The sequence below is a fragment of the Alligator mississippiensis genome, chromosome 3, assembly GCF_030867095.1.
Source record: "Alligator mississippiensis isolate rAllMis1 chromosome 3, rAllMis1, whole genome shotgun sequence".
In the NCBI taxonomy this organism is placed as follows: domain Eukaryota; kingdom Metazoa; phylum Chordata; order Crocodylia; family Alligatoridae; genus Alligator; species Alligator mississippiensis.
Genome location: NC_081826.1, coordinates 268,129,909 through 268,152,376, shown reverse-complemented (window position 1 = coordinate 268,152,376; position 22,468 = coordinate 268,129,909). Strand labels below are relative to the sequence as shown.

Genomic DNA, 22,468 nt, shown 5'->3' with positions numbered 1-22,468 from the left:
TGTCCCAGAACAGAAATATCTTGGGATTGATATGTACACACAATCACCCCTCTAATCGGGGATGAATGCCACTGATTTGACAATGCAATCCCTTGTTAACCATTCAAATGTACTTTGCAACATCCTTGAATAAACTGTTAGCACTTATCCTGTTAACTTTTTTTTTTAGGATTTATCTTAAAATGCATGCAACATCTAGTTGTAGTCTAGGTAGCAGGGGAACATTTAATAATCTGCCTGCCTCAAGTGAAAAGTTGCCTGAAGCATGAGCTCCAATATAATTTCTTATATTTAAAATAAATTGCTGTTGATTATAACAACTAACAGCTTAAAACAGAAGACCATATAAATTTGACACACACATGAAAAACAACAACAGAAGTCAGACAGACAAACCATTCAAAAAGGCAAGAAGTTTGACAAGCCCCAATACAGCAAATTAATTTTATTTATCTGGGAAGGACTGTTGATGTGACGACAGCAATCAAGTACATGGGGGTGAGGGGGAGGGAGGGAATTTTTGCTCTGTTAAATGTACTAGAAGCAAGCAAGTACATGGCATGTTTAACCAAACAAGATTAGGAATTTCTTCTAGGTTATGCCAAGGAAGTTTTAGACACCACAATGATGCAAGTGATACAACTTAGTTCCTGTCCTGCCAAGATTCTGCATGGCAGTTTTGACTGAACACATGAGGGTTTATAACATTAGCCACTACATCTTTTGTTGAGTGGTTGATGGAGGTTCAACCTTGAGCTGCAATGCTGGTGTGCAAGGGCCAGAAAGTCAGCTATGGGTCCCAGCCTCATGAAGAGGGATTGTTAGGTACTGAAGGACTTGTGCAACTTCAACACCAAACCTCTTCCAGATACCCCTTAAGGAATCCCTGGCTACCACCCCCAGTACTTTGACAACCACCATAATACCCTCTTAGGACCATTGATGAATTGACCTAAATTAGTGTTGTTCTAGACCAGGTGTTCCCAACCCCCAGGCCATGGCCTGGTACTGGGACATGAAGAGTTGGCTGCTGGTCTACAGGAGGGTTGACCCATCCTATCCTGTGGCAGTGGCTGCTGTGGTTGAGGTTTGGTTCCTCCCTCCCTCCCGCTGGGTGAAAGTGTCTTTATGGGTGTTCCAGCCTGAAGTGCCAGCCACAGGGCCCCACGTGGTGTCACCAGAAGTGACTGCGGACCGACAAACTGTGGACTGGAAGTGACAGTCCACATATGGTGGTCCAGCAGCCAGGGGTTGGCTGCCAGTTCATGGCCACTTTCAGTCCACGGTTTGTCGGTCCTTGATCTAAAAAGGTTGGGAACCCCCCTACTCCAGACTACTGTTATTTAGGCCAGGCTGTAACCTGATCACGTTCCCAGGACAGGAGTGGGGGAAGGATGAGGAAGGATAGGATGCTCCCAAGATGCCCTTTGTTTTTTTTAGTACTGCATGTGGACTGTAGAACATTAATGTTACAATGAAGAACAAAATCAGATCTTTTGAAACAAGACAAGTGACAAGCTAATTAAAAAGTGTGCTTGTGCACACAATTCATTTTCCACTTGCCATCCTTGTCTGCAGTCACATAAATAACATGCTTCAATATTATTCTGTTTCCCCAGCAGAAGTGTGCCAGTGTGGGCAACCAATCAATCAAAAATGGATATGAAATGGTCAGTGTTAAGTGTATTTTTATTTTAATAATGCTTGTATTTATTTTTAAAAGTGCACCATAGTAAAAGTATTCCTTTGTATGTAACAATATTCCAGGGGCTAAGTACCAGGTAAGCTTAAGTGGATTGTCAATGCATTATACCACATACATTTTTAAACTTTTTCAAGGTCATGACCAATATACTTGAACTGCAAGGTGCTTTCGAAACATAAAAAGTTAGAACACCATCAAGAAGCAGGAAGTTACTTTCAGGTCAAAAGCTGAACACTGCATGGCACTACTCTTTGGTAGAGAAAACTATTTAATTAACAAGCTGTAATGCTTATAGCTCTTATCATGTGCTATAAGCTGGTGACCTACATAAATGTTTACTTGCCCTCTAGTCTTTTTGCTTCTATTTTCTATACTCATCTATTTTAAAGACTTAAATTAGAAGGAAAAAGAGTGCTTTCTGGGAGGGATTTGTTCTCTCCTCCTAATACACTAAGTCACCTACTAATGAGCTGTAGGCAGTGGTGAACAGTAAGATGCCACTAGTAACAGAGCAGAATTATGCTAGGGGGAGCTCTTAGAAGATGCTTCTTTTCTTCTGAAATCATCTTTAATTTAAATGGATTCCCATTATGCACGAGGGTGTTTTAGCAACTTACCACCATTTCCATTGTGGGCAACTATCATTTACTGGACCACATGACTTCTTACAGTTGTAAATGATGATATCAACAATATCACCATCCATGTTCCCTGCTGTGCTCTTTCATCTCTCACTGTACAAAAATGGTTTTATTTAAAAATGTTTATTACTTTTCAAAACACCCTTGTAATTAGAAACAAGATTACAACTCTAGTCACCCACTCATTGCCCACTTCTCTTTTCAGGCTACCGTACATTTCTAACTAATGGCAGAGACATTCAGTTGAGGCTTTACATTTTACAAGATCCATTTTGTGTGTTATGGCTTACAGGGAACTCTTGAATGTCCTTGATGTTGTGCCCCAGGCAAAAGAAAAAAAGGATTCAAGAATGGAAGACCAGCTAATTGAAATGTTGACAGCAGGAGATCTGAATTCAAATGAAATTACAGAGTACAGCTGTATTGGTTAAATTTCTAGGTAGCAAAAACTGCAAGCTATTAGTAAGAGAAACAGGTCAGCAAAGTTAAGGAATCCTTGCAGTGCAAGAAGCTATGAACATCCTAAAGCAGAGGTTTGCCATTTTCCAGTTTGGACTGCTTTTGAAGAGAATCTCATGGACCAGCTTTTTTCCACTGGTATTGTCCAATTTCCCTGTATAAGCAATTGTTATTGTTGCTATGTTAACATCTACCATAATATGATTTAGCAGATGAAAACAAGGGAAGTTGGAACCATGCAACCAGCCAACAACAGATAGCACTAGCAAGTATTCTGAAGACCAGCAGCAGTGGTTGCCAACTGTAGCCTATGAATTTTAGAACCTACAGGAGGTCTTAGTGCCAAATTGTAAAGCTAGATGGATCAGGTTAAGAAACCCCCAAGATGATTTTTCTAAGCTGAAGAGTTGGCATTAAAAAGATTTTTTCCGGGTAAGAATTATAAGGAAAAGATTAAGGGTGGACTCTAAGCATATGTTCTCTAAGATGTTAGAAATAGGAAGGGAACAGAGGAAAGAAAAGTAAAGTAACAGGAATTGTAATCAGCAGGATGCAGATGTATTGCTTATAGCTCAATGGAAGATGGAAGGATGCATTTTGTCAGCTTTCTAGCTGCAGGTTTCTGCTTTTCTGGGAAGTATGAGGGGTATCAGTGTCTGAACACAGCAGGAAACAGATTTCTCTACATCAGTGTTTCCCAATCAGTGTGCCATCAGAAATGAACAGGTGTGCTGCAGAATTTTGCCATGGCAATGAGCTACAACAGGTATAAGGATGGCAAATGCCTTAACAGGTGTGATGTGGAAAATTTTTATTAATGCAAGTATGCCTGCTCTATATAGTGTTTGGTTTCACTGAGACCACAACACCGTGGCAAGGAAGTCACAGAACACTAGTCTTGGTAGTCATGAAAAAAAAAAATCTCTCTCATTGACATTTGCGAAAGACAAATCTACATACAACAGATATTGTCATAGAACATTTCCCCACCCCGAAGTGTTTAGCATGTGCTCTTGTACCTGACAATAATGATGATTTCTAAAAAAACCCAAGATATGGTTTATTTTGGTTAGTGATATGAATATTCAAACTTAAAAAAACCCCCAATCAATTCAGTTCATCTACAGAGTGGAGCTCTTCTTAACTATGAGTTCCTTCAAATTTTAAATATGTAATTTCACCTGCCATACATTCAGTTCTGGTTTGAAGACAAGATTCTATATAAAGTCTCTGTTTAGTTGTGGATTTACATAGATATGCAGGTAGAACACTGATTACTATACCAGCATTGAGAGTTAGGCTGCGATTAAATTTGGTATTGTATCTGGCGATATAATTTACAAGTATTTCACAACCTTTGGCTTCCAGTTTTAAAATGGGACTTAAAATACTTTGATTTATTAGGTCTTTAGAAACAGCAGCTCTAGGCCAATCCCAGCCCTGGTCTAAACTCCAGGGAAGCCAATTAATTTAGTCTGTGATGAGTGCAGGCCAGTATTTTTGGAAGCTGGATAACATAGGTCAAACAAGACTGAAACCATGAACTTCCATTTTTCACGTTTGGGGGAAAGAGACCAGTCAAGCTTAGCCAAAAATGGGTTAATGTGGTACGCTGCCAGAAAGCTTATGGTATCCCTTTAGCTTAGGTGACAAAATTAAACTTGCTACTTTCAATCAGTCAAGTTTAAATGCAACATCACAAAAACAGACAAAACTGCAAATATACTACAGTTTTCTCCAATTATTCAGACAAGAAAGAATATATGTAGTGCATGAAGTTGATCTCCAGTATGTCTGGACTGGAAGTTTCCCATAGAAATTAGTACTCAGAGAACTCTGTCATAGTCTCTTGACTAAATAAATCTTTACATACACATATATTTATCTGAAAGCAGATAAATATTAGCTTAATGTATTAGAAACACAGGATAAAAAAACAAAACAAAACACAGAACAGGCACTAGTGAAGGCCTAATAAAGCAGGTCTTTCTTCTCACTGGGGCATATAGCCCCCTTGTCTTACAGTTTGTGGCAGGTAACTTTTTGGCATTTCCTCAACTGTTGCCGCATTTATCCCCAGCGTTTCAGGGATCACAGTCTGCCCTTCGGTACTTGGGAATAAAGCACCTGCCAAAGCAGCTTCCTGCATATTCTTCTGTGGCTCAAAGCCATATGACTGTGAACTCTGACCTGAAATCTGCATTGGTGGAAGTCCAACAAGATCCTCCTCATTTATTGGAGGAGTATTTTGCTTTGCTCTTTCAAAATGCGACTCACCTGGATTAGTTTCATCTTGACTGCAATTCTGCTTGAAATACTGATGTCTTGGTGATGTAGCATCACCTAGATTGTCTTCTGATCTCTCTTCTGAATCGAGCAGAGGCTGGGTAGATTCAGACCTTGAGAAAACCTGCACAGAAGGAATCTGGTCTCTGTAGCCATTGAGCACTACAGTTGAATACTGTACAGTGCTCGAAGTATTTTGCGTAGATTCACCTTCATCACTGTCAGAAACACTTTGTCTAGGAGAAGACATGCATGAGGATCCTCCAATACCACTGCTATGCCCCTCTGAAGTACTTTTCTCCTTTTTAAGCAAGTCAAAAGGTTTTAGATCCTGTTCTGAAAAAGACTTCTTGTCATCAGCTTCTATTTCAACCACACTTACATCAGTAAAACTGCCTTCTGGGTACATCTGATCTTTAGAACTAAAGTTGTGCTGAAAGAAAAGAAGTTAAAGAAAAGTTCATCAAAAGAACAATCATTAGGTCTTACTTTTTGTTCCTTAAATGCTTGGAGGTCTCTGCATACCCTGCCCCTTGTAGACTTCAATAGTTATTGCTGAATACTGGTCATGGGGGGGGGGAGGGGAGGGGAAGTAGCATCTTAGTTTTTCAAGTATCAATCAGGATCTTTTAGAGTAGGGGTGGATGATTTATTTAGTCTGGAGGGCTGCTTGCGTTTTGGTGAGCTGTTGCGGGTAGCAAGGGTAGCCCTGCCCTTTGCCCTGGTTGCCATCTTGGGACTGGAAGTCCTGCCCCAACCCCTGAACTTTGCCACCAGAAGTCCCTCCCTTTGTTCCAGAAGTACTTCCGGGGGGAAGGGGGGGGGGTCCCCATCTTGAAACTAGGAAAAAAAACCAAAATTCAAATCATATACTAAAAAAACCAAAAAACCACCACGAACCCGAAAACCAACCCCCATCCCCCCCCCAACATCTCCTATAACTTTTTAAAATTTTATTTAAAAAACATTGTGTCCTGATTTGTGCGTGTTGGCACAGTGTATCTAGAAGTGATTACATAATAGCTAAAAATACACTCTTACTCTTATATATTGGGTACAGGGGATAAGAGGGTACATATGGGGGCAGGGTGACTGGAGAGTGGGAGTGGAGTGCTGTGGGTATGTGGGTTATGGTGGGGGTGCTGGGAGGTCCCATTCTAGCCACAGCATGGAGTTCCCAACTGCAAGGCCAGGACCCATATGGTGCGGCATGGGGCCAGCCTGGCCCATCCCAGCACAACACTGTTCCAGCTGCAAGGCCGGAACCCACATGGAGCATCATGGAGCCAGCCTGGTCCCTCTGTGCCACATGGGTGCCAGACACGCAGTGGGGAACTGCATGCTGTCAGGAGAGGATGGGACAGCCTGGGATGACTCACTGCTGTGCTGCGTGGTTCCCAGCTGCAGGGCTAGGACCCGCATGGTGCAGTATAGAACCAGCCTGGCCAGGTCCAGCCTGTCCTGGCAGCATACAGTTCCCTGCTGCATGGCCACAATCTATGTGGAGTGGCATGGAGCTGTCCCATCCCCTCCCAGCAGCATGTGGTTCCTGACTGCAAGGCTGGGACCCATGTGGCACAGCATGGGGCCGTCCTGGCACAATGTGGTTTTGGCTATAAGGCTGAGATCTACATGGCACAGCAGGGAGCTGGCCCAGCTTAGTGGCATGCTAGTGTCAGAACCACAGGAAGTCCCGCAACATCAGGCTAGGCCAGCTCCATGCCTCCATGCCCACCCTGCCCCCACCCCACTGGTTCTTACCTGCATTTCAACTCTAGAACAAGGGAGGGCTGGGGAACAGCCACAGGGTCACCAGGGCAGAAACGTCAGCTAGCCAGAAGCTTCTAGTCTCTAGCAGCTTCTGGGAGTGGGGCAGGGCGAGTTGGTTGCATCGCAACTAGAGCCTGAGCCACTTGCTGTTGTAGCTGGCACCTTGTGCTGCCAGCGCCTTGTTGGCTTTCAGATAGACAGCTATTACCTGCCAATGGCTACCTACATTTTCAAGTGGCCCTGTGGGCCCAATAGAAAGACTTGGTGGACTGGATCCAGCCCACAGGAGGTATTTTGTCTGCCCCCATTTTAGAACCATGGATTCCAGCAGGGGGAGTCAGACATCATTACTCTTTTATGGTACGGTAGAAGAACCCAATACCATCCATTATAAGAAAAGAAACATTTGAAATTAAGGCCTTATATGTCAGAGGCACTGACATTTCTTATGGCATATTAAATATCTCAACACTATTTGTAGAAGTTTGCCCCAAGACCTTGACCACAATTTCCCTTGTTCAACCACCATGCAGTCGTCCTGCAAGTAACATCTATGTATCTTATTTACAGATAGCTTATGTGCATTTTCAATTTTTATTCCATTTCCTAAAAATGGTTTTGCAATAATATAACCTCTTTGACTTTACAGTAAACAAGAAAGGAAGCAGAACCATGCCCCAAACCTTCAAGTCTATGAAAATGTGTATTAGATGCACTGCATCAAGTTCTTATTTGGGCTTTGAGCACCTTGCACCTAAGATACCATTCATGTGAATCTTAATGTATTTCACAGAATCCTAGGTCATAGGATTAAAAGGCAAGAAAATGAGGTCTTCTGACACAGGAGCTCCTACTGGTCAGTTTATTACGAAAGGTTCAGAAAAAGCTAATCCTTACCTTCGCTGGAGCTTGAGGGGACCACTGAGCAATGTTACTCTTGGAAGGATCAGGCACGTTTGGCCAGATATACTTTTTAATTCTGTGGAGAATAAAAACATTGAAAAATATATTTCTTGAACCCTGAACTCTTAACCTGAGCTGAGTCCTGCTTTGCATTCCTCACATACAGTATTGGCCCATCAGACTCCTATTTGACAGAAGCTCTAGGGAGGCTAATTTTGTCCTGTCCCATTTGATGTCTGGTGTACTTGTTTGCACAGTACCCTTAACACCTCTCTTTTTCCAAGTTGTTCCTTATAGTAAGTCATTTTATTACAAGGACCACAAGTTTTTAGTTAGCTGTAAAGAATTCAGTAAGGAAGCAGTTGGTTGATCCAGAACATCAGCATATAGTGAAAACCAAGGGCTGGAAAGAGAAGTTAGTGTTTTATAATGCACTGAACTCTTAAACATATGAACGTTAAAAAGTAGCTCTCAACTGCTGTCAATTATTGAGCTAGAAATCCCCATCTCTTCAGGAGAAGCACAGGCCCATTTCCCTCCTCATACTTGTTTTACCTCAGCATTTGCTATGGACAGATGTGCAGCAATACTGGGACAGTTGCACAACTGGCAGCTGTTATTGCATCTTGCCACAAGGTGGCAGGTAACAGCTTAACTGCCTTTACCAAACTGCTGCCCCAGAATGGATGTAGAATGGGCAATTATTTGGCTGGTGGGCCAGGCCACTTAATGTTTTCGTAAGCTGTTGAGGGCTGCACACAAAATCTTTCAGAAGATTTTAACAAATTATAGATAAAAAACAAATCCCATGCTAATAAAATAAAAAAAAAAAACAAAAAAAAACAGCCACCACAACATTTTAATTTTATTTGAAAAGCGCAGGCTCAGGGGTGATCTGATGGCCACCTATAAGTTAATCAGGGGTGACCACCAGTACCTGGGGGAATGTTTGTTCACCAGAGCGCCCCAAGGGATGACGACTAGGTTGAATGGTCACAAACTACTACAAGACCGTTTCAGGCTGGCCATAAGGAAGGATTTCTTTACTGTCCGAGCCCCCAAGGTCTGGAACAGCCTGCCACCAGAGGTGGTTCAAGCGCCTACATTGAACACCTTCAAGAGCAAACTGGATGCTTATCTTGCTGGGATCCTATGACCCCAGCTGACTTCCTGACCTTGGGGCAGGGGGCTGGACTCGATGATCTTCGAGGTCCCTTCCAGCCCTAATGTTTATGAAATCTATGAAAAAATAATATTTGTCCTGATTTATGTTTTTTGAGTAGCATATATAGAGGCAGCATACCAGTTCAATATAATGTCTTACTCTTGCATATTGTGTATGGTATGTGGGGGGTGGCATAGGGTATGTGTATTATGTGCAAGTGGGGGGTGGGCTGCTCATGTGCTAGGTCCCAAGAGCTGGCTGAGGGTGTGGGGAGGAATACAGGGGGGTGGGGGCAGAGGTCATGTGCAGCAGAGTGCTCCTGGGCAGTGCACTTATCAGTGTAGTTACCACCTCCCCATCAACTGGGGCTGAGCCCCACCTGCTCTTGCCTGGGGAAGCCCCTGCTGTGCCTGCAGCCACCTGGGTATTGCTCAGTTCCCCTGCCTTCAGCAGCTCCTCCTCCTCTGGCTCCTGTTGTGCTGCTCCAAGTAGGGGCAAAGGGAGATGCAGCGAGCAGCTCCTGGCCCAGGTGTGCAGGGCTCCAGCTCCCAGCCATCTTCCCCCACTTGGTTGCCCACAGGTGAGTGGAAGGTGGCTAGGAGCTAGAGCCCTACCTGCTGGGGCAGGAGTAGCAGGGGCCAGAGGAAGGGGAGCTGCTGGAGGCAGAGGGAGCCTATAGTAGCTGGGAGGCTGCAGCCACACCAAAAGCAGCTCCACTGGGAAGCTGTGCACACTGGCTGGGGCCATTAGGTGGGTGCAGAGCACAGGCTGCCCTGGGTGGGGCTTAGCCCCATTCAATGCCCCACAGGGGCAGCTGTGGGCTAGGTCCAATCAGCTGGTGGGTCAGATTCAGCCCATGGGCTGTAGTTTGCCCACACCTCCTGTAAACAGACAAACTGGTGTAACTTATTCCACTGGAGTTTCACCCCTGATTCTTTCAGGGATAATCCTCATCTGGCTCAGGCAAAGTTATGGAATATGCACCACTATGCCTTCTTTTTTGTACTGGGTTAACTGGCAGGCCTGTAGTGTCTGGACAGGTTTAGTTTTTTAGTTGCAACAGAGTAAGAGTGGAAAGTGACAAATAATATCCATGGGACATTCCTCTATTCACACTGAAACATTACTGTCCCTCCATCATGCTCAAAGAGTCTCACTTCATCACAAAATTTGTACTTACAAGTCCCGTTTGTTAAAAAAGAACAAAACTCCCAAAAGGACACTCATCAGGAATGCTAGACACACAGGTACGACTATGGCTTCAATTTCTCCCTTTCCTAAACAGAAGGGGGGGGGGGGGGGAAGAAAGATGAAGTTTAGTTCACATGCTCAACAGTAACCGTTTCCAAAAACAATCAATCATTCAGAAAGGCAGGGAGTCTGGGGGCAGAAAGGGGGAAGGAGGAGGAACCTACAGCCAGTACATGCAATGATGTGGACCTGTACGTGGACCTGAAGACTTCACTACTCAGCAGCATAACCTTGGTTGCATTCATACAAGCAATTGTGTCATTAAGTGGTGAGTTGTTCTGGAGATTTTACTCCTGATGGAATCAGGAGTAATTTTATACTGGATCGATGTTCAGGCACTTGCATGAATGTCATAGGTTGGTGGTCTGCTAGCTGCCTCAACAAGCTGTTTTCAACCCTGTCCCTACTAACTGCTCTGCAAGATGGGACTCCCTTTCTTTGGTTAGGTGGTTTGCCTTTCCAGTCATTCAGAGCATCAGGTGGAACTGTGAAATAAAAAAAGCAGTGTACCTTGCACATGCCACTTGCAACCTATTTACAAAGGCTTTGTCTATGTCATTACTCAGATCATGCTTATTTACCAGTGTCAGGACTGCCCACAGCAGTACACATGCAAATGCAATCACTAGCCTGGCCTCAAGCTGATTGGCCACTTCAGTCCTGTACAAGCTGTTGGTTATCTAGTCTGCAACCTCCCCAGCTATAAATAAGATGCAGCACAGCAACAAGCTAGTAAGTAAACTACTAAATACTAGTTCTTAAGCCAGTGAGGTTTCATATCTCAGCATATCAGAGAGCATTGGTGGAAAGCTAGAAAAAGACATCTCAGTCCTGGGAATGGCACCACAAATTGGTGACAAAGAAACAAAAGGCTGCTATTGGTTGGCACCTGCAAAGTGTCTAGACTCTCAGAAACACCAACACTAGGCTTTATAGTCTTTCAAGTTCCTCAAATGTCTCCAATATTTGCAGAAGCTGCTGTGATAACATGAGGGAAAAACTGTACAGTTGTCATCACACTGCACATTTTAGCTTTCATTATTCTCCTCATTTGTCCTTAGATTACATATGAATAATGTCAAAACACACTGGTACACATATACATTAGTTTAACACTGCTATGTATGTATTCTAACATTGTTTCCGTTCCGGCTGAGAATACACTGATTGTATGAACCTTTCTTTGAAATCATGGGCCTGATTTAGAGTGTGCACATTACCACCATGACTGCAGGTAAAACCTGGAAATTCCACATGGCAGTGACCAGAACGGACCCAAGAGTGAATATAGAAATGTGTTGTTACCATACACAATAGTACTACTCTAAGGCAAAACAATGAAAAATCTTCACACGCTACCTTTTCCTCTCTGGTCATACCTTATTTATTATAACTTATAATTTAGGGTTACAAAGGGCTTAGAGGGAAGAACATTCTTTAAAACATCTGTAAAGCACTTTGCACAACAAGCCTCTATCTGGTTTTGGAGCACCAGGATCACCATAGCTGTAGTCAGTAAACAGTTTCATGAATGCTTCTAAAACCAGGTCCCATAATCTGCATAATTAATTCTTACCAAACTTTTGTGTAGTGAATGTAAATACAGGACCACTTTTGCCTCCTACTTCTGTATATGCTGCCATCCGCACTGTGTACAAAGTGTCACTGGATAGGGAAGAGAGGGTATATTCCGTTTTGGAAGGATCCACCTTCGCAGCTGGAAGATAAAGGGGAAACATTTTTACATATCTTTTTGGTAGTTTAAATAAAAAAGCTCCAGCTCTGCAGATGTACTAAATGTGTACGCTACATCTATAAAAAACAAGGCATCCAAGACAAAATTAACAGGACATTTTGTGTGTCAGTGATGAAAGTAATCATGACAAGGTAGACCCACACAGGTTTTCTAAGTCAAAACAAATGATTTAGTTTCTTTGTTCTGTATAAAAGACTTAACTCCGTGCTGGTCTGCAGTTATCTATTCATATGTTCCAGAAAGGCACTGAAAAAGCTAAAGCCACCCTCAAACCCAACAGTGTAGCTGCACAGTGAAGTTTAGGATAATAAATCTTTTAATTGTGATTCTCTAGCTCTGACTACTGTAGGAAAAAGGGTCTGACCCTTTTTTAAAGGCCATTTAATTAGTTAAACCTATTTAACTATAACCTGCTGATAACATGCTCAATGCAGACTACAGGATTTCACCAAAGAATTGTGATATTAGACCCTACTGTTGCTAAACTAGAGGATTTTGTTCATTATGCCAAGCAGTTTGAAATATTTCCAGGATACCAGGAACAAGAGTGGATTTTAAGAATTAATTATCCTCAATGTTAAAAATCACAGACCTTATTTCCATTTTGGATTTGTCTAGCTTGCTTTTGTTATACCACTGCTCTAGGTTAAGCAGCTCAAGAATCAGATGTCTGATCCCTGTTCCAATAGTACAGATAGTACCGAGTCACCACTCAGTCTTCTTTATGAAGGTGAGCTGAACACTAAGGTATGCTCTGGACCACTAAGCACTTAGAATCATTGTGTTTTTTTCTGCTGCCATAAGCAAAGCCATAGGGTTTCCACTGTCTCCTTTCCACAGGCTGGAACTGCAGGCAGATTAAAAGCATGGAGCTTTTAGTCTTGCTTTTCCTGCTGGCAGTGATCAGTAACACTTCCAAAAGATAACAGTCAAAGAAATAAATGTTAATGTTAAGCTCTGTAAATGATTACCTGTTTCATTCCCACTGATAGTTTTGTAAAAGATAATGTAGTTTTTGATAAACCCATTTTGATCATCCACTGAGAGATGCTTCCATGTTAAAATAGCTTCAGTTTTTCCTACTTTTTTTGTCTGAATGGTTGGTCCTTTTACAGGATCTGTAAATGGAAGACCACAATTAGTGTACACATCATCAGTATAAAAAGTCTGGTCAACATTACCTAGAAGTTACCTACAAAATGCATTTTTTTGCTTGAAATTATTATATAATATATTATAGGTACATGGCAAATTCCTGGGTTCAACATGAAAATAAAGAAAAAGTTTGGACAGTTAAAAATTATTTTAAAACATCTCTCCCCTGTCCTCGAAGGAAATAATGGCTAACCTGGAAAATGTAAAACTCAAAAGTCAAAGGGGGCAAAATACCCAAGTATAACGTGATGCGGTGGCGGACAAAGCTAACTAAACTCTGATGTACATCCACCAATGCATCTCAAGCAAAACCAGGGAAGTCATCCTCCCGCTTTACTTGGCCCTGGTGAGATCGCAGCTGGAGTACTGTGTGTCCAGTACTGGGCCCCCCACTTCAGGAAGGATGTAGAGAAGCTTGAGAGAGTCCAGAAGAGAGCCACTCATATGATCCAAGGCCTGGAGGGAAGGCTGTACAAGGAGAGGCTGAGGGACTTGGGACTCCAGTCTGGAGAAGAGAAGGCTCAGGGGGACTTTGTGGCAGCCTACAACTTCGTAAGAGGGGTACATCAGGACCTGAGATAACATGTGTTCACCAGAGCTCCCCAAGGGATAACAAGGTCTAACGGCCACAGTAAACTCTAGGAAGGCCAATTTAGACTTTTTTTTTTTTTTTTAAATACTCAAAGAAGCTATTTACGGTGCATGTGTCCAGGGTATGGAACAAACTCCCCCCAGAGGTGGTGCAAGCATCTACTCTGGATTCCTTCAAAAAACAACCACAGCTGGAGTCACTTGATCCCAGCTGACTTCCCACCTATAGCGGGGTGGGGGGGGAGGGGGGGAGGAGCTGGACCCAAAGATCTCTTGAGGTCCCTTCCAGCCCCTTATGTGTATGAAATCTATAACAAGCAAACAAACGAAAAAACTGCATAGAAATGCTAATTTACTGAAAAGTCAGAGAACAGTGAAAAAGCACAAGATCATCTGGTAAAGGTACTAATCTTAAATTACTAAAGAAGAATAATTTTGGGAATCACAACCACTTAAAATTTACCATTCACACACTGTAAACTAGATGAAAATGCAGAGACGGAAGGGTATAATTTAATTTCTAACAGGATGGCTGCACAAAAAAGGTAAGTTAGGGTGTGAATGCTTACTCTGCAATTAATGCTCACGTGCATACTCTTATCTCATGGAAAAATGTAAGATAGCTTATTTTTCCTTGAAATTGGGGCAAGTTACCGCAACCATTTACAGCAGGTTAACAGCATGCACATGGGCTGTTCAAGCAGATTAACTGACACACTGCAAGTTCATACCCTGGCTTACCTCAGAGCAGGGGTGGGCAAAATATGGCCCATGGGCTGGATCTAGCCAGCCAAGAGATTCTGGCTGGCCTGTAGTGGTTCTCTTGGCCCTGCCTGGTTCAGGTATAGATGCAGGCCTGGGCCACAGTGTGTGGCCTGACCTGCTGCCCCTGGGCTTCCAACAGGGCAGTGGCCAGACTTGCTTCCCAGCACTCCCTGCAGCAGCAGCAGCTCCTTCCAGCTGCTGCTGCTAGACTTGAACCTGCTGCCTGGGCAGCCTGACCCATCTGCCCTACATCCACCACCAGGGGGCTGGATGGAGTGGGTGGGCAGGGTCTTTATGGAAACTGGCTTGAGACAAACAGGCAGGGTGCATGGCCAGGCAGATGGGATGGGGCTGTAGGCAGGTAGGGAATAGCATCCAGGAGCAGGATGGGCAGATGGAGCTGGGATCAGGATTGCGGGGTGGTGACAGTGTGGGGCTAGGGCCCTAAGCAGGGGATCATGGCTCTGCCCTGTGCCACCCTGTGATTGGCACCCATTCCGTGGGCAGGGGCACATGGGGAGCAGATCATGGCTGCCCTGGCCCTGTGCTGTCACTGCCCTGTGATCCCAATCCTGGCCTTACTTATTAGTAAGTTGAAGCTAACTCCAATTAAGAGCACCAAAATATGAACCTGGAAAGAATGATATAAGGAATAACAATTAAGGAACAGCCCACAAATTACCTTCAGGAATAATGATAACAGAGGAAAGAGTAAATAAAGTGTAATGGGTAGGAAAATCTGTGGATGAAGTTGAGAGAGGAAAAACTTTAGATTCAGGAAATACTTCTTGGTATCAAGAAAGGGAAACTGTTTAAAGGAAGTAGGGGAAGCCTACATTTTAAAAAAAGGTGTCTGAAAACTACAGGCAGGAAAAAGCCATTAACACAGTTAAGTGTACAACAGAGATACAATCTTGCACATGTGCATGGGGATGGGCCATGTGCCCTAGTAAGCCCACTTTATAGAAAGTCAGTCAAAAAGGTGGTTTATGACAGTTAGGGCTGGATCTTTGTACTTACAGTCCTGCTTAAGATAAGCTTTTGTAGATTGACCATTTCCTTGACCATCAGCATACAATGGATACACAGTTATCTGGTAACACTTGAATGGTTTTATATCTCCTAATGCAAGGATTTTAAAAGATAAAACACACCTCATCAATACCAATTCATTTACTTGAGTTTAAAAAATGCATTGGGAATGCATCTTAATTAGTTGAATGGTGTCTTCCAGACCTATTACCAGTAAGCCAATCAAGAGACAAATCTAGGCCCAAAATTGTAATGAAAACAAAGTCCCACAAAACCTATTAACAAAAGCATTCTTAAAAAAACAGATCTTGAAAGAATTTTAAAATGCAAGTCTCAGAAAGCATAACGTATATTTTCTGAAATTCTGCAGTTACTGAGTTCAGTAACAATGTTATAGTATGTTGAAAACGTAGGATTAGATGTGGTTTCATGCATTTCCTAATAAACTGTCATGCTATCGTATATCATATGGTAATGATTCAGTTTCAAAAACTTAAATATTCCCATAGTTTTGATTTCCTGTAAAGCCGTATTTGACATTTCTGTCCCAAAGCCAAATGCTAATCAACATTAACAGCCAGTAAGCAACATGCTCTTCACACAGCAGCACAATACCTTCTCCCTCTTACTTATGGTTGGTAGATGCATCAAATGCATCCAAAACAAACCAGCTTCTACCACATCCCAATAAGGTTTCCCAAATTAACTACTCTGGGTTCTATAATCTTTACATATTTTAACATATTAAGTCAAATACCTTTTAGAAATGTGCTCTGAGAACTGCCAGGCTCCTGCTGCCATTCAGTGACATAGCTGGAATTATTAGACATCTCATACCATTCAATCACATACTTCGCCACATGGCTGTTGGGAGCAATCCAGTGTACCCACAGCCTGCCAGCATGAGGAGCTGCTCTAACATTTTTCACAGAAGCTAAAATGAGAAAGAAGGTTGCTGGGAATAATTCATATACACAAGATCTCCAGTGCGCAAAGGCATTTGCACTAGCTTTTTTTTTTTTTGTGTGTGTAAGATGCTGTTAAATCTGGCCCCAGTTTAAAGTAAATCAAGCCATCAATATTAGTAAAGCTTTACTAAGCACATAAGAGCCACTTTGATGGAATTTTGTAGTGCACACTTAAGAGCGATTAACCAGAATTTCTGAATCTTCAAGGGCTAAACTAAATGTTTTTGGGTACATTAAAATTATTACTTAGCATTTCAAGAGGGCAGTACTATATGCCATCTAAACTTCCTGCAGTAAGTAACCACCTATCATAGAAAAGGTGATGCAATATCAACAGAAGAAATCAGCAGTCAGTGGCAGACCTAGAATCAGACTTTAGTTCTTGGCTCCCAGCCTTGTGGACAAAACATGCCATTCACTTGATTCACTGCTGCTAAACAACGCTAAATACCCTTAGCGTAACATCTTCTGATATTAAAAAGCTAGTACAACAAGGCTGAGGAAAATACTGCATTGTGTTCCTTCCCTACTGAAAGAGCCCTAGCTTGTATTTTATTGCTTTTCAGAAACAACGCTTCAGATCCTTTCCATACTAGTGGCTAACAGCAGCAAAAACAGTGGATGTTTCATTCATACCACTGCCATTTATTTAACAAAGTGGTCCTCAAAACTGCTCTTTGGACCACACCTTGTTTGTAGAGTAGAGAGCAGCAAGTCATATGATGCTGCATCTCATCTCTAGCTGCTTGACCATTCAGTCCACTTAATGCAAGAGTCTGTAGACCTTAGGTGCTAGAAATAAGGAGGAGCTTAATTTTTCTATACCAGGTGCTATTCCTACAGAATAAAAGGTGATAATGAGTAATTACCTAAGCAAATAGTAAGTGGAAAAAGTGAATGAATGCTTCCAGGCATCATGTCTAGGGAAGTGGGAAGGAAAAAGACAAAGTGATGGGGCAGCATGTGTGAAGGAAGAAAATAAAGAGGTGACAAAAAAGTACTGAAGGAAGTGCAAAGCAGCATAGAAGAGCACCAAATGGATAGCAAGGGAATAAATCCAAAGAGAGGAAAAAAACAAAACAAAAAAAAAACCCCCACCTGTCCATTGAGAAAAGAATGCTTAATCCATTCAAAGATACACAGAATTATTTTCATTTAATGGAGCAGTTGCTGCAGAAATGTCTTGTGGTAGTACAATCACTGTGAGAAAAGGTGAGAAACTATCCGACTCTCAAGCTACAATTTATACAATTGAAAAAAAGTGACTGATGATTCAAGAAGGGCCTGTAAACAAGGCATGTGCATATTTATTCAGGTAATGTATTAGTTTAAGCACCAAGAATGTAAGCAGAAGTCATTATGCACTTCATGTTTACCATTACCTGTAACATTTAAAGAGTTTGTATTTGCAACTATAAAAAAAAAGCAGCAAAGTAAGTCACTAACCTTTTGAGTTGCTTGCTGGGATAAGTAAAACCGATGCAGGAGATGAACCAACGCTGTTATGAGCAGTCACTGTTACATCATATGTCCCCTTTGGTAACTCTAAAGTCAAGTTTGTGGTGTTAACACTGTGTTTTTCAAGTGGTCGTGACAGAGGCGATCTTGCTTTGATAGTCACTTCGTAATGCAAGATTATCCCATTGGCTTCATAATGATCAAGCTCCTATTATAAAGTAGTTTACTTTTACTGATTTTAAACCAAAAAAGTATTAAGCAGTCATTTAAGCAGATTACTGTGTTTTTTGCATGCACAATTCCTGTATGTTTCCATAACGTACACATAAGAAACGATTTTACCCTGAACATCTTACTTATGCTAAAATCCCTACTGAAGTAATAAAATGTGTTACAGCTTTAGTGTTAGTGATGCATTAGAATGCAAAATGGCAATAAATAAATTTCAGTTCTTCAGAAATAAGAATCAGACACCACCTCTACATTTGTAATATTCCTTCTTTTCAGCTACACCAAAATCCTAATCATAATTTAGGAGACACAGGGCTGGAAGGATGAGAGAACAGATGAGAAGAAAGTGGCACATCAATTCTGTGCAAGGCCTCTCAGTAAAGTCCTTAGAAGGGGTGTGTTGCAGTGTAACTGTAAAATCAATAGTGACAGGAAGAGTAATACTATTTTAGAATAAATAGTTGGCGTTCTCTCCTCTCCCAATAGAGCTAATAACAGATAAATTAAAGAGGAAAGAATATTGATCATAAAAGCACTGCATTGGCATTATACTGAACCTAAGTTTCTGAAACAGGCTGGATACTAACTAATCTAAGGTTCTTGCAGAGGAATGCATTTTCCTTACTATTGCAGGAAAAACCATGGTCCTTTCATTATATGACAAATCTGACCTATATGTTTCATATTTGGATTTACCAGTTTGTAATCCAATAAAATGAACAAGAGTACATAATAGCTCCTACAGCTTCAATTGTGTATTCCAGCTGTCAGCAACCCCCAGCACGTGTGCCAGAGTATGGCAGGCAACACCATTTTGCACAGCATGCCACAGCCAGCCTGGGCTCTTGGCGGCTGTTGCCAGCCACATAGGCTGCTTGCAGCAGGTGGCTGGGAGGCTGCAAGCCCTGCTGTAAACAGCCCAGGCCCTGGGGCCGGTAACAGCTGCCCAGAGCTTGGGTTGGCTGCAGCCGGGAGGCTGCAAAACAGCTGGACTGGGCTTCAGAGCCCCGCTTAGACACTGGTGGCAGTGGCTGCTTGCATGCCTCTGGGCAGACAGTGGGGGAGGGACCCGAGGCATCTAGACCTGGCCATGATGTATAACTGGCATACAGAGAACAGTTTCTGTCCGAGATTCTAACCAGGCCCTCCAATGATGTCCACCTGGAGCTGCTCTGGAGCACCAGCTCAGTGCGCCTGCTTGCAGCCTGCTGGCTGTTTGCTACAGCTGCCCAGAGCCTGGGCTGGCTGTGGTAGGCAGCCGGGAGGCACTGGCTCTGTGGTGGCAGCTGCATGTGCGCCTCCAAGCAGACGGCAGGAAAGGGCCCAGGGCCCCTTCCCCACTATTGCCTGTAGGCATATATGCCCCCTGCCAGCTTGGGTTCTGGGCAGCACTGTACTACCAGGCTCTGGAGCACCAGCACTGGTTCAATGCTAGCAGTGACTTCATGTGCACCTCAGGCTGCAAGGCAGGGAAGGGGCCAGGGTAGTGCAACCCTGGCCCCTCCCCCAATGTCCGCCTGGAAGAGTGTGTGCAGCTGCTGCCAGCAACAAGGACTGGGCCCCTTGCAGCTCCCCAGAAGCCTGCTCCTCGTACGCCAAGTCAAGGCATGGGTCAGGGCATGGGCAACTGATGCTTCGGGGGGGGGGGGGGGGGCAGCGGCGGTCAGTGTCCCGCAGCCAATCCCGCTGCTGACACTTCTGAGTGAGCCCCTACTCCCCAGATGGTGCGGGGGGGGGGGGGGGGGGGGATGATGATGGACGGACGGGACTGTGGCACCAGCCCCCCCTGCCCAGGAACACTGGCCGACAGGGGATGTACTGATGCTCTCACCACCCCCAGTGCGTCACCACTGGGTCAGGACTGGGGTATTTTTGGCACTCCAACCAAAAATGCTGCTGCCCTTCGATGTATACTTTTGAATCTGAAACCTTTTTTCCCCTCCTGGAGAGATCAGACTGACATCTGTTAGTTGGAAGTCAGATTCTCAGACAGAAAATGTCCTTTGTATGCCAGTTACACGTCATGGCGGTCTCCAGATGTGCGTGGACGTTTAGATCCCTAGGGACAAGTCCCTCAGGAATGCCTGTGCCATGCATTTTCTGGTATGCAGCAAGTTGCCCTGGGTGGGTAGGGGAGCTTGAAGCCAGTACTGAGCTAGCCCCAGCAGCCTTACCTGGGGTCCTGGGGGCCTTTTGGGGCTGCAACAGTGGCTATCCTGCTGCACAGAGCCTGGCTAGCAGCAGAGTGTGGCTCTGGCCAGCCAGGCTCTGGCTTCAGATGGTGCATGCTGTTGCTGTGTGTGCTGCTCTGCTTTTTTTTGTTGTTGTTCTCATGGGTTTTTTTGACCCCTGTATATCCAGGGGTTGAAAAACCCTCTGCACTGCTCCCTTGCAGCATGGAGAACAAATGAACATGCAGTATGTGGCATTGCAGACATCTAAATGGCCACATCCAGATCACATAGAACGAGAGACAATAGCTGTATTTTTCTATCCACACTTGTACACATGAGCATGTTCATGAAAATACCAATTGCATAATATAGAAAACTTGTGTCATGTACTGATCATTAAAACACTTGGACTACCCTAATAAATCTATTCAAGTTCTGTTAGGTGATAGAATTGATTTGTTTTCACAAAGAAAAGTAATTAAATTGAAAAACAGACAAGCCTTAGCCTTTTGTAAGTCAAACACACATTTTTAACCCCTCTGCTAACCTTCCACATGAGGTGCACAGTCCAGGAGGCTGGTGAGTGAGAAGTATCTATCTTCCGCCATAGGGGTGGCCCTTTAGATGGTCCTGATGGGCGACAAATAATTAAAATATATATATGGATGTTTTCCTCATTTTATTTTAAAATGAAATTCACTTTATCACTACCTTCCTGTATCCAACTCAGATCGCAGTTTCACTATGTCCTTGAAAACTCTGCAATACTACCAAACTACCCCCACAAACCCTTAAAGATGGTTGTCTGAAATAATATGACAAGATTTCTTGAAGCAGTGTTGAGCCACTCTGGGTAAGGTCCTCATGGTGTATAAAGGCATCTTTAAGAAGGCAACCTTCTAGAGTCTTCAGGTATTTTTACTGGTTGCTATCTCAAAAATTATTCCAAGTGAGCTCTATTTTAAAAAGTGTTCAAAATCACTGCTACCACTATTTGTTGTAAAAGTGAGCATGCCACATTACATGCATGTCTGTCTTAACACATTTATAACCAGCTTGTAAGAAGGAATGGTCCTTAAATTAAAAAGTCGTACACCCTTCCCTGCTCTCTCTCAGGAAGGGAACCTTGTAGACACTCCCTTGCTGAACACTTCATGCAAACCAAGGCATAATAAAACTTCTATCCCAGCCAAAAATCATTTAAAGCAACAGCAGGAAAACACTGCTAACATCTTCCAAATGAAATATACATGCTGTATTATCAAAACCAAACACACACTATAGCTTGTTTTTGGGACTCTGTTTTCTAAGAACTGCTTATCAGAAGTTTATTACGAGCCTCTTCTCTAGACTTGGCTGTTCCCAGCATTACTAGTTTAGTATCAGAAAAAAGTGGGGCTGGAAAGGACCTAAGAAGGTCATCTAGTCCCACCTTTTACTCAAGGCAGAATTATCCCTGTTTAAACTATTCCATACAAATATTTGTCTAACCTCTTAAAAATTTTCAAGGAAAGGGATTCCACAAGACTTTTATGTTATCTGTTCCAATGCTTAATCAAACCTCATGATTAGAAAGTTCTTCCTAAATTTTTCTTCCTGCAATTTAAGAGTTATTTCTTATCCTTTCCCTTGCAGCTAGAGAGAATCTATTACAATCTTCTTATAAGCATCCGCCAGGTATTTTAGGGGAGTCAAACATATAGCCTGTGGGGCTGCTCTACCCAGTCTGCCGAGCTACTGGAATTTGGGGGGGCCTGAATTCCCAAGGACCCCAGATTCTCTGGCCCTTGACAACTGGTGGGAAAAAAGGGTGAATGAGGGTTGACACAGCTCAGGTCACACTTTGGCCACTTTTCCCATCACCACTACCAAGGCCCAACCTCCATGGCTGCCAGCAGCTAGCCCCTGTGGGGTATGCAGTGGGGGCCAGAGTTGCTGCTGTGTGCCCTGGGTCAGACCCAGAGCTGCTGACACTGCTTCTCCATGCCCCAGGCTGGATCCAGCCTGGGACATAAGGTGAGTTTGACATGCCTAGCCTATTTAAAGACATCAAATCCTTCTTTGTTCTCTTCTATAGACTAAATAATCCTCAATACCTAGATCTCTTGCATTTAGCTATTTCAGTCACCTTTAGGAGTAGCTGGTCATGTAGAATATT

At 43.2% G+C, this 22,468-nt stretch overlaps 1 protein-coding gene across 1 annotated transcript in view; it reads right to left on the bottom strand.

Moving 5' to 3' along the window:
- Positions 1-430: 430 nt before the first annotated feature.
- Positions 431-22,468, bottom strand: part of IL6ST (interleukin 6 cytokine family signal transducer) — a 63,420-nt gene continuing 41,382 nt past the window's right edge. The window contains exons 8-16 of the mRNA XM_014594056.3: positions 20,858-20,940; positions 17,894-18,113; positions 16,237-16,413; positions 15,468-15,569; positions 12,908-13,054; positions 11,757-11,897; positions 10,110-10,206; positions 7,759-7,840; positions 431-5,524 (exon numbers count right to left, since the gene is read on the bottom strand). Of these exons, the coding sequence (XP_014449542.1) occupies positions 4,799-5,524; positions 7,759-7,840; positions 10,110-10,206; positions 11,757-11,897; positions 12,908-13,054; positions 15,468-15,569; positions 16,237-16,413; positions 17,894-18,113; positions 20,858-20,940 (1,775 nt within the window). The 3' untranslated portion in view covers positions 431-4,798. The remainder of the gene's footprint in view (positions 5,525-7,758; positions 7,841-10,109; positions 10,207-11,756; positions 11,898-12,907; positions 13,055-15,467; positions 15,570-16,236; positions 16,414-17,893; positions 18,114-20,857; positions 20,941-22,468) is intronic.